This window comes from Humulus lupulus, chromosome X (assembly GCF_963169125.1).
Source record: "Humulus lupulus chromosome X, drHumLupu1.1, whole genome shotgun sequence".
Classification (NCBI taxonomy): Eukaryota; Viridiplantae; Streptophyta; class Magnoliopsida; order Rosales; family Cannabaceae; genus Humulus; species Humulus lupulus.
Genome location: NC_084802.1, coordinates 93774606 through 93786594, shown reverse-complemented (window position 1 = coordinate 93786594; position 11989 = coordinate 93774606). Strand labels below are relative to the sequence as shown.

General features: G+C 40.3%; 1 protein-coding gene across 1 annotated transcript; it reads right to left on the bottom strand.

Annotated features, from left to right (window-relative positions):
- Window positions 1-10471: 10471 nt before the first annotated feature.
- Window positions 10472-11442, bottom strand: LOC133803207 (blue copper protein 1a-like). The gene is made up of 2 exons (XM_062241182.1): window positions 11175-11442; window positions 10472-11027 (listed from the first exon to the last, which is right to left on the bottom strand). The coding sequence occupies exons 1-2, from the start codon at window positions 11347-11349 to the stop codon at window positions 10768-10770; spliced, it is 435 nt and encodes a 144-aa protein (XP_062097166.1). The 5' UTR covers window positions 11350-11442; the 3' UTR covers window positions 10472-10767.
- Between the last annotated feature and the right edge of the window lie 547 nt (window positions 11443-11989).

Sequence of the window (11989 nt, the reverse complement as noted above, 5' to 3'; positions counted from 1 at the left end):
TCCACACCCTAACTAGATAAGTGACTATGGAGTCACAAACTTGAACCAGATAAGTGACTATGGAGTCACAAACTTGAACCAGATAAGTGACCATGGAGTCACGAACTTGATAGGTGACTAATAAGTCTTACACTTGGGCTTTGCACCCTAATCAGATAAGTGACTAATGAGTCACGAACTTGGGCTCCGTGAAGCCATGTGATGCTACAGTCACCTGAGCCTTTTGGCCCTGGCTCTATGTAACTATCCTTTAGACTAAACAATCGCTTTTGTTTTCATCTAACTTGAGGTCGGTCAAGCATTTCATGCTTATGTTGATAATGCTTATGTCGATTAGACATTCTTTTTGGCTCTGCGTTCATTATGCTTATGCCGCTCTTGACTCATAGGTCAATTCCATATGACCAGTGCTTAGTACTACTGCCAAACTTGACTAAGGAGTCACAGTTTCACAGTCAATACTAACACCATTGCCGATTCTGACTAATAAGTCAGTACCACTCAGAAGTAAGCAATGCACCCATGCATATATCATATGTCAAATATCTAATTATAAGGCATTCTGCATGCTTACTCAACATTCACTAGCATAAATATGATCATGCACATTTATAGAGACTCAAGCTCTGATCAATTCCATATTTCACATTCATGCCATGCCATAATCGTATGTATCCCATGCATCACATACTAGGTGCAGTTTTCTTACCTTTGGTCCAAGCACAAGTTACCAATGAACAACCCTCGAGCACGATCCTGTTTCCAAGCCCCTAGCGATAACCTAGTCACAACCATAAATGGTGTTTCAATGAGTTCAAACTCCAAAACCCAATACCGAGGCCAATCCTGCGCTCTCAGGACCTCCAATCCCACCAAACAGGGTGGTGGAATCATCCCCCGAGCCATCGGGCCAAAAACCCAAAAAGTACAAAAAAACCAAGTTCTGAAGACTGTGTAGCACTACAACGCTACCTATTGGGCACCACAACACTATAGTTAGCACTTCATCCCCCAAACAGAGAACCCAACGCTGTAGCGCTACAACGCTCATACCAAAATTATGGGTTTCTCAACTCGTGTTCTTCGAGCTTCAAAGCTCAAAATCCAACCCTAATGGGTTCTTAGCCCCTCAAATCAACATTTTAATCCCCAAACAGTTCACCCAATAGCTTAGCAACATTAAAACATCAACAAATTCCCAAAAATCCCCATAGGAACTCATAATCCAAGTCTTGAGTTTGTAAAACTCAAGAACACCAAGAACAGAGAATAAACTCAAGAATTAAAGGCTTAAATTACCTCTGATTACGTCGTTTCTCGCTAAATCCTCCGGCTAATAAGCTTCTAATCTTCCCTAGAATTTCTATGCCTCGATCCTTGCTTGAATCTGAGTCCTAGAACTCAAGTTTCCTTTGAAAATGCGAACCTTGTCTAAAATGGAACGAGAGAGAGAGAGAGAGAGAGAGAGAGAGAGAGAGAGAGAGAGAGAGAGAGAGAGAGAGAGAGAATGTACTGAACGTTCTTTTTATGTTTCTAACAGGTTACTTCAAGCTTAAGTAACCTCAGACAAATACTAATGCTCGGGGTCCCAAAAACGGCCCTGGGGTAAAATAGTCAAAATTCTCAGAATTCCTTCCTGATCTCACTAACTCCCAATTTATCATCAAATATTTATTCCCATTACCCAATATCTCGGTGATGTGCTAAATACCCAAAATACCTCTTGACTCACTCCGAGTGAAGTATAGATCCCGTTGTGACTTTCCCACTAGCTTGCTCCCTAGGATCGTCTCGTGTCGAGTAACCCAAGCATAACCAAATAATAATGAAGCACCACACATATATCACATATATGCCAAATATACCCGAAATAGCCAAAATATGAAAATTGCCCAATTAAACATAAATGGGCCCCCATGCATATTTAATACACCTAATATAATATAACTCACATATTCACATATTTAACTCACATATTTAATACACCTAAATATCACATAATCATATAATTATGAGATTTGCAATCCTGGCTTCCTAATCAAGACCCTAAGCCTTATTAGGAAATTTGGGTCGTTACAATAACAGTTGGAAACCCAGATCGAATATATGTGGTTGAACGACATCCAAAGTTTGCAGTCTAAGATTCATGCATCTGACGCATGGACATCTTATTCTCCCGTCACAATATTTGTGTTGTGATGCCATATTCATGAAATTTTGGAGACCAATCCAATAAGCATCACAGGCATGATTTTTCAATTTCATCCAACTCTTATCAATCACCACCTACAGTAAATATAAGAACATACAATTTTAAAATATTAATCAAGTCAATTAGTTGACTTGCTCGGTGAGAATGTTTAACAATTTTATTTTCTTTTATAAAAAAAGTTAAAATGAAATAAAATAAAATTATCAACAAAATTATATCTAATACTCCTATCCCGACCTTGTGGATCCCTTGGAGATGGTAAGACATCTAGTCCTCCCCACTTTTTCAAGATATTTGAAGAAATATATTGAAAAAAATGAGGAATACTAGATGAATACATTGACTCGGATTACTATCCCTAAGGCATTCACTAGTTCTATGTCTATGACTTTTTGTTATTAGGAATAATTACATTTTTATTGTTATTAGAAATAATAACAATAATAACCATCATATTCTATCCGGACCCCCGACCCTATCCTGACCCTATCCCGACCCCCGACTCGATAAAGATCCTATCCCGACCCTATAAAGACCCTACGAACCTTATCCTGACCCTATAAAGTCCCTATCCCGACCCCCGACCCTATCCCAACCATATAAAGGCCCTATCCCGACCCCGACACGATAAAGATCCTATCAAGACCCCCGACATTATCCCGCCCCTATGAACCCTATCCCAACCCTATGAACCCTATCCCGGCCCTATAAAGACTCTATCCCGTCCCTATAAAGACCCTATCCCGACCCTCGACCCTATCCTGACCCTATAAAGACCCTATCCCGACCCCCAACACGATAAAGATCTTATCCCGACCCCCGACATTATCCCGACCCTATGAACCCTATCTCGACCCTATAAGGACCCTATGAACCCTATCTTGAACATATAAAGACCATATCACGACCCCCGACCCTACCCTGACCCCGACACGATAAAGATCCTATCCCTACCATCGACATTATCCCGACCCTATGAACCCTATCCTGACCCTATAAAGACCCTTTCCCGACCCTATAAAGACCATATCCCGACCCCTGACCTTATCCTGGCCCTATAAAGACTTTCTCGACCCTATGAACCTTATTGCGGCCCCCGACCCACGACCCTATAAAGACCCAATCCCGACCCACGACCCTATAAAGACTCTATCCCAACAGTTGACCCTATAAATCTACAAAAAATTGGGCTGCACCTCCCCTATACTAATGACCTATCCATTTGTATTCAGTTAAAAATAAACAATTCAAACAACATACTATAAGTTTCTTCCTTATATCTCCTCAGCACAAAAAAATTTCACATAACCTACTTCACTAATACATTCAAGTTCATAACCTCCCTTATCACTGTATCACACAATGTGTATCTCAGAACCTACTTCACTATGGATGAGTATTTAGGATATCCAAACTCATCTAATAATAGTAAATAATAATAATAATAAATAAGAGACACATACCAATTAAAAAAATTCTCCAAAAGAAAAGGTCCTAAGAATTACATCAATTTATTTTCTCCTAAATAGAAAAGAACGTTAGTAAAACAAAAAAAATTATAACACATAAAATAAATACATAAAACATATATATATATATTTATATATACACCTCACACACATATAAATATATACCACACACACCCACACACATTTATATCTATATACTTATATATATACACACATATACATATATATATGTTGACCCTGATTTTGGTCAATTGACACGGAGTCAAAATTGCTAGATGTGGACAGAAATGTTGAGATGAGAATAATGACAAAAACAATAAAACACACAGGAATTTATAGTGGTTCGGCCCCAGAATCTGGTAATAACCTACGTCCACTTGAGCTGTTATTGATATAAGATTCAAAGGAGTGATCAAAGAACTAGGGTTCAATGAGTTTCACAAACCTCTGAAGAACAAAGCAATATATCGATTGTGATAGCTCTAATACACTTGTAAAACTCTAATCTCAAATAATTAGAAAGCAAAAAATTCCCTTCCTTGAGCTATCTTTCTCTATTTATAGGCTCAAGGAAGATTACATTAATTTGTTACAGATATTCTTTCCTAAATAATCGGATACTCAGGAAATCATGGGAGATAATTTCGGATATGATTATAACTACATAAGATTTTCTCCAAATATATCGAGTATACAACCAGGCTGGTCGTATATAAAGATTGAGCGTTGCGCCATAGACATCTTTCTGGTCGATGGTCGAACAAGACTCCTGCCAGATGTCAGCCACGTGTATTAAACGTTTGCCATGCCATCCATGCCTGTTTTTTGGATAACATTCGCGGTGTAAAAGAATGCCTTTTGATATTATAATATTTTTGTCTATTATAACATCTGTTCGCATGACCGAACTTAGCATAGTACTTTGGCTTGATTTAACAAAATATAAATTTTGAAAAATACTCTAAGTACCGTAGCATGCTTTCACTCATTTTGTTCGTGTGTTTACATACCTCTTGGTATGGTTTGCTATCGATGTACCTTATATGCCCCCCAAGTGATCAAGGAGCTTTAGGTCCTTGGTCACTTGCCTTGACCATGACCTATGCGAACATTACTGCTCGGAATAACTTGTAAAATATAGAATACAGCAAAACAACACACGTAGTGAACAAATACTTGTAAATAAAATTTACAAAGGTTGGCAAGAATGACTGGCTGCGCACAGTCCCTTATAATCTCGTATTAAAAATGGACTAAACATGTCTTTACGAGTGATCTTAAAAAGATCTTACACTTATAAGCGATTAGCCATACAATGTGGCTAACCCTTTTTTGAAACTTGTAAAAAGTAAAAATTAATACAAGCCAGTCCTTTAAAAAGGACTGTTTATTGATAATACTTACGCAGGTGTTCTCCGTTCCAATAGCGTGGAACGAGATCTCCATTTAAGCGTGCAAGCTTGTAGGTGCCTGGAGGAAGGACTTCCTCAATCTGGTAAGGTCCTTCCCAGTTTGGTCCGAGCACTCCAGCAGTTGGGTCGCGGGTGTTTAAGAAAACTCGTCGTAGTACTAGGTCTCCGGCGTTGAATTTTCTTTCTTTCACTTTTGAGTTAAAATACCGGGCGACCTTTTGCTGGTACGCAGCTACTCGGAGTTGGGCTCTTTCCCGTTTCTCTTCAAGTGAGTCTAAGGACTCCATCATCAGTTGGCTATTCTGGTCCTGGTCGTATGTAATTCGTCGATGGGAGGGCAGATCTAACTCAACGGGCAACATAGCTTCATACCCGTATGCTAAGGAAAATGGGGTATGACCTGCCGCTGTTCGATGAGAAGTTCTATACGACCAGAGTACTTCAGGCAGCTGTTCTGGCCATGCTCCTTTAGCGTCTTCAAGCCTTTTCTTCAGGGTATCTTTGAGTGTTTTGTTCACTGCTTCAACTTGCCCATTTTCTTGTGGGTGTGCGACTGAAGAAAAGATTTTGACGATTACATGTCTTTCGCAGAAGTCTGTGAATAAGTCACTGTCAAACTGGGTGCCGTTGTTTGAGACAATTTTTCGAGGCAAACCATATTGGCAAACAATGTTCTTGATGACAAAGTCAAGAACTTTCTTTGTCGTTATGGTGGCGAACGGCTCAACTTCTGCCCATCTAGTGAAGTAGTCGACTGCTACAACTGCATATTTTACTCCACCCTTTCCTGTTGGCAGGGATCCAATCAAGTTTATACCCCATACTGCGAAAGGCCAAGGACTCTGCATCTGCTTTAACTCGTTGGGAGCTGCGCGTGGGATCTTGGAAAATCTCTGACACTTATCGCATTTTCGAACAAACTCCATTGAATCTTCGTTCATAGTTGGCCAGAAATAACCCTGCCTCAGAATCTTCTTTGACAAGCTCTGCCCCCCAGCGTGGTCCCCACAGAAGCCTTCATCTACTTCCTTCATTAGTTCTTAAGCCTTTTCCGGTGCTTCCCGTGAGGTGCGGGCCTCCACAGATGGTGAGTAAAGTTCTAGCTACGGGGTCAGGCTGCAAAGGTGGCGAGCGCTGGCGTGTAAAGTGCTAGCTACGGGCGCATGCTCGTTGCCACCTGGAGCTTCTCGTTGGGAATTTCCCGAGGCCCGTACATATCTTCTCAAGTGTCCTTGTCTAATAAGGAACTCGATTTCATCCTTCAGTTAGTTGCATTCATTTGTGTCATGTTCGTAGTCGTTGTGATAACGACAGAACTTAGTAGTGTCTCTCTTCGAAAATCCTTTCGAATGGGAGCAGGTTTTTTATAAGGCACACTGAAACTCGTGGCCTGATATACCTCTCCCCGAGACTCAATAAGGGCAGTGTAGTTAGTGAACTGAGGTTCATAACGATTACCCTTGGCTCGTTTATTGTCAGAGGTGGAAGGCTCATTATGTGGCTGTTTCCCCCCATTCTTGCCATTGCCATTGCTGTTCCCATTGCTTTTGCCATTGCCATTGGGTTTCGACCCATTGGCGGCTTTGGTGGGCTCGGCAGTCCCCTTATCTTTGCCTGGGGGCTTTCCTTCACTGGCTATGGCATCTTCGAGCTTGATGTATCGATCAGCTCGATCTAAAAATTCCTGGGTAGTCCTGACCCCATGCTTTCTGAGGCTGTTCCAGAGAGGCGTGTGGCGCTTAACCCCTGCAGTTATGGCCATCATCTTGCCTTCGTCTCCCATTGTTTTCGCTCCAGCAGCTGCTCGCATAAAACGCTAGACGTAATCTTTCAGTGGTTCTCCGTCTTGCTGGCGTATTTCGACCAGCTGATTTGCCTCAGTTGGGTGCACACGACCCGCATAGAATTGTCCATAAAATTCCTTCACGAACATCTCCCAAGAAACTATACTTGCATGAGGGAATTTGAAAAACCACTCCTGTGCAGCATCAAAAAGTGTTGCAGGGAAGATCCTGCACCGAGCGTCTTCGGACACTTTCTGAATGTCCATTTGTATCTCAAATTTGTTGATGTGAGATACTGGGTCACCATACCTGTCAAAGTTCGGAAGCGTAGGCATCTTAAACTTGCTAGGAGTTTCTGCCATAGCTATCCTCTGAATGAAAGGGGTGCCCTTTCTCCTATCGTGATCGATATAAGATGTTCTTCCCCTGACCAACTGTTGCACTGCCTGGTTGAGGGCATCTATCTGGGCCTGCACGGCGCCAGGAATCGCTGGGGCCTCTGGTGCTGATGGGGGAACGTACTCGTCATGCCGTTCCCGGCGATTGTTGAGTACGTCTCTTAAATCCTCGTCTCTTCTCCGCTGCTCGCTAGCTCTGAGCCGGTTAAAGACGTTATTTTGCCTGGGCTGCCCCCTAGCGTCACTTCTTTCGGTTTGGTCATCTCTAGGTGGTAGGCTCCTGCCCCCACCTCTTTCTTCATTTCTCCGACTGGTATTTCCTCTGCCTGAGTCGGCCTCATTATAATCATGGCCATCTCTGAATCTTGATTGGCTATGATGGGGTCGACTATTCCCTCGGTTGCCTTCCCGGGCTGGAACCTCCCGAGCGTTTGAGGGTGGCCTGCGTTGGTCGTTAGGTCCCCGTGCATTATCATGCCATGGGGGGCCTCGGACCGCAGAGCTTGTCTCTGAGTTCCTTCTGTTGCCAGAAGGACGCTGTCCTCTGCTCGGAGGGTTTGGCTCTTCGCCCCTATGGCGTCTATGACTGCGGGGTGGCTGCCCGGCCCTATTCTGCCTTGGTTGCGGGGGATTACCGCGACCAGCCTGGGATGGAGGTTGTACCTCAGGATCCCTCAGTGGGACGTCGTCCTGAGGCATCTGTGGCTGCTCGGGCCTTTGGGGGCTCGAGGGCTGGATCGGCGGGCTAGGATTAGGACCCCTTTGGGGCGGCCCATTTGAAGGTTGATCAGGCTGCGATGCAGGTGCAGCCTGACTCCTAGCCAGCTGTAGGGCTGCTTCGAGGGCTGCCATGACCTCCCTCTGACGGTGGTCCATCTCCGCCTGCTTTTCACTCAGTTCCAAGCGCTGTCGCTCAATCTCTTGTTGCTGCCGTGCCATAATCTCGGCAGCACTTTCCTGGCTGGCCCTCATATTGGCCAGTTCGTCCTGCAATACCCCCATGGTATTCTTTAGCATCTCGGAATCCAATTCTTCCTCATCGAATTCCAAATGTGACTCATCTTCGGTCACGTTTGGAGGAGGAGGAGGCGGTTGAGATGGTGCAGCGCTAGCTGTCTGTCCAGTATTCTTGGTTGTTTTCGCCATTACTATATCAACGGTTTCATATCAAGCTCTCAATGAAAGCACCAGAATGTTGACCCTGATTTTGGTCAGCTGACACGGAGTCAAAATTGCTTGATGTGGACAGAAATGTTGAGATGAGAATAATGACAAAAACAATAAAACACACAGGAATTTATAGTGGTTCGGCCCCAGAATCTGGTAATAACCTACGTCCACTTGAGCTGTTATTGATATAAGATTCAAAGGAGTGATCAAAGAACTAGGGTTCAATGAGTTTCACAAACCTCTGAAGAACAATGTAATATATTGAATGTGATAGCTCTAATACACTTGTAAAACTCTAATCTCAAATAATTAGAAAGCAAAAAAGTCCCTTCCTTGAGCTATCTTTCTCAATTTATAGGCTCATGGAAGATTACATTAATTTGTTACAGATATTCTTTCCTAAATAATCGGATACTCAGGAAATCATGGGAGATAATTTCGGATATGATTATAACTGCATAAGATTTTCTCCAAATATATCGAGTATACGACCAGGCTGGTCGTATATAAAGATTGAGCATTGCGCCATAGACATCTCTCTGGTCGATGGTCAAACAAGACTCCTGCCAGATGTCAGCCACGTGTATTAAACGTTTGCCATGTCATCCATGCCTATTTTTTGGATAACAATATATATATATATATATATATAAGCACACATACAGATACACACACATATACTTTGACCCTTCAACCTAATTAAGAAATTTGAAAATTTATAAACATATATTCAATCAAACTATCCAACATAAGTCATAAGAAACAAAAAAAAAAGTTTAAGTGAAATAAAAAAAAAAACTGAATTCATCAATCAATAATTGTCTAGGTCTTCTCCTTTACCATTTTTTTCGGCCTCTACAATTAAAGAAACAAACATTATTAAATTTATTAAAGTAAAAAAAGAAACAATTATCAACAAAATCTACCACGCACTCACAGAATATAAAATACAAAAATTATCAACCAATATCATCTAATAGAGTATATAACAGAACATATAGAATATAAATAAGATACAAACATAGTATAATTTAGCAATAATATAAAATACAATTAACAATATTACAAAATCAAATCAAATGATAGAAAATAGAAAATTTTGTCATCATAGAAACTTTGAAATTGCCAATCAGATTCTATTTTCCTACTGTAGAGAATTAAATGAATAATTTTATATATATGAATAAAATATATGTATTTGTATATTATTTATCTATATAATTTATAAGATTTAATAGAATATATACAGAATATATATATATATATATAAAAAGGAGAAGAAAAATACTTACTGTGACTGGTTGGAGACTGAAGCCACTAAAGCCCTTCGCCTGCCGCTTACTGTGAGCCCTTCGCCTGCCGAGAGTCATGAGAGAGAAAGACTGCTGCCTCTTCGCCTGCCGACCCTATCCCTTCGCTGGTGGAAAAATGTCTACCTTCGCTGGTGGCGAAAAGAGAGAGTAGAGAGAGAGATGGAACGACGACAAGAAGTGAAAAAATGCCTGGTGGAAAAATGTTTTAGTTTTAGGGTTGGGACTGATATAACCTTCCTCGGCTCGAAGTGGGAAAATGCCTAGTGGCGACTATTAGCGGCGACACAAGCCTTATATATTAACGTTGGAGGGGAATTTTCCACTTCTTTTTTAGGGTATTTTGAATGTATTAGCGGCGATATTTGTCGCTACTAATAATTTTTTTAATAAAAAAAATTACCTCATCTGATATCAGCGGCGACCAAGTTTTCTCGCCGTTGATAATGCTATTATTAGTGGCGATTTTTAGTCGCTACTAATATTGCCGCTGCTAAAGAGAGTATTTTTTGTAGTGATGATTTATGCTATTTATAACAGTTAACATATCATAATTTCACTTCTTCAAGTGAAATTCTGAGGTTTTTCATTGATGTGTTTTCACTAAATAGTTCTAAGTAGTCTTGAATCGTCATTAATAATAAATTAACATGAATTGAAATAAATGCTTAATAATTATTTGTAATTTTGGCATCTAAATACGAGTAATACAAAAATAACAACAGACATCAATCTTTATTAATTTCCAATAGTACAGAAAGTAGGCACGTACAATTAAATACATATACTACGATAACAAAGAAAACGAAGGGATATTAATAATTGTCAATAAGATTGACGATAGACTATAGTGTATATATTAAAATTCTCTCTCGCTACTGTCATATCATAAACCTTCAATAAGTAAAACCAGAAAAACGAAAAGGAAGGACCCCCTATTCATTATTAATTACATAAAATAAAGATGGTAGCTAGATTAGGTATAGCAAGCATAGCATAGCAGAGGTATAGGTTAGTTATTGTGAGGCCATGGCACGGCAAAGAACTTCATGTGACCATCGTTGCAGTGGTTGGCGTCAACCCCGTAACTAGCAAAGTAATAAGGCTTCCATTCGTTCAGCGAAACCTCAAAGCCGTTGCCCACTCCCTGCGTCGAGTTCGCCAATACCTCAGCACTACTGAAGTTGCAACTCAAGTAGCTGTCCAGGTTTGGCAGCTTGTATACGCCGTAAGCCAATGAATTAGTGTCACTTGGAGGATCGTACTTGAACACTACAACACACAATATATTCATCATCAAAAATAAAACACATGTAATAATGTACGTTCTTTCTCATAAAATTGATGCACTGTTTATAACGGATCAACAAATTAAATTTATATACATATATAGGAAGTTAATTATATTATTGTACAGACCGAGTTTGTCCTCGATGTAGAAGGGGGTGTTTTGGATAGCCCAGTCTGTGTAGTTAAAGCCGTAACGCCAACCTTCGGTGCCTCCAACCACGATGGTCTTGGCCTGACCGATTGCTAATACAGAGGCAGTGACTAGGAGTAGTACTAACCCTTTTGCAGCATGATTCAAAGCCATGATCTTGTTCTTAATGCTTGTTTTATCTGCTAAAAAACGAGGATATATAAGAGAAATTAGCAAGTGTATTGTGAGATTCGTGGTATTATACAACCAATAAACTTGGGATTTATATAGAGTAATCTAGCTATACTTGATGTCTCAATAGCTTTTAAGCTGGTAAATATGCATTATTATTATTATTAGGCTTAAAATTCAATTCAAAAGTTTCATACGGTTGAGTTAGACTTTCATAAAGTTGTTTTCTTCGATTCCTTTCTCATTACCAATTCCATTTTAATTTTTAATTTTTGGTACATCTCGTTGAGCAATTACTTGATTTCTTATATATATTTCTAGAATCTTTACAAGAAAAATGTGTATGCTACTAGCTTTAGGTTATTACTCATTAGACGCCACGGTGGAAATCGTTGGTTACTGTAGAGAAGCAGGGGTGCAATCGTCCACTAATGCTTTGACTTTACATGAGATAGCTTTGGTCAATTTTATTTGGTTATTCTCCACTTTAGGAGTTAGGACAAAACAAATATATGGTCATCAATAAGCTTATTGGGTTAGCCTAGACAGTAAATAAAAATCTTGAAGCTGATAAAGGGAAGGAATTTCTTTAGTAATAGCTATATAATATAGGCTGGGTCAC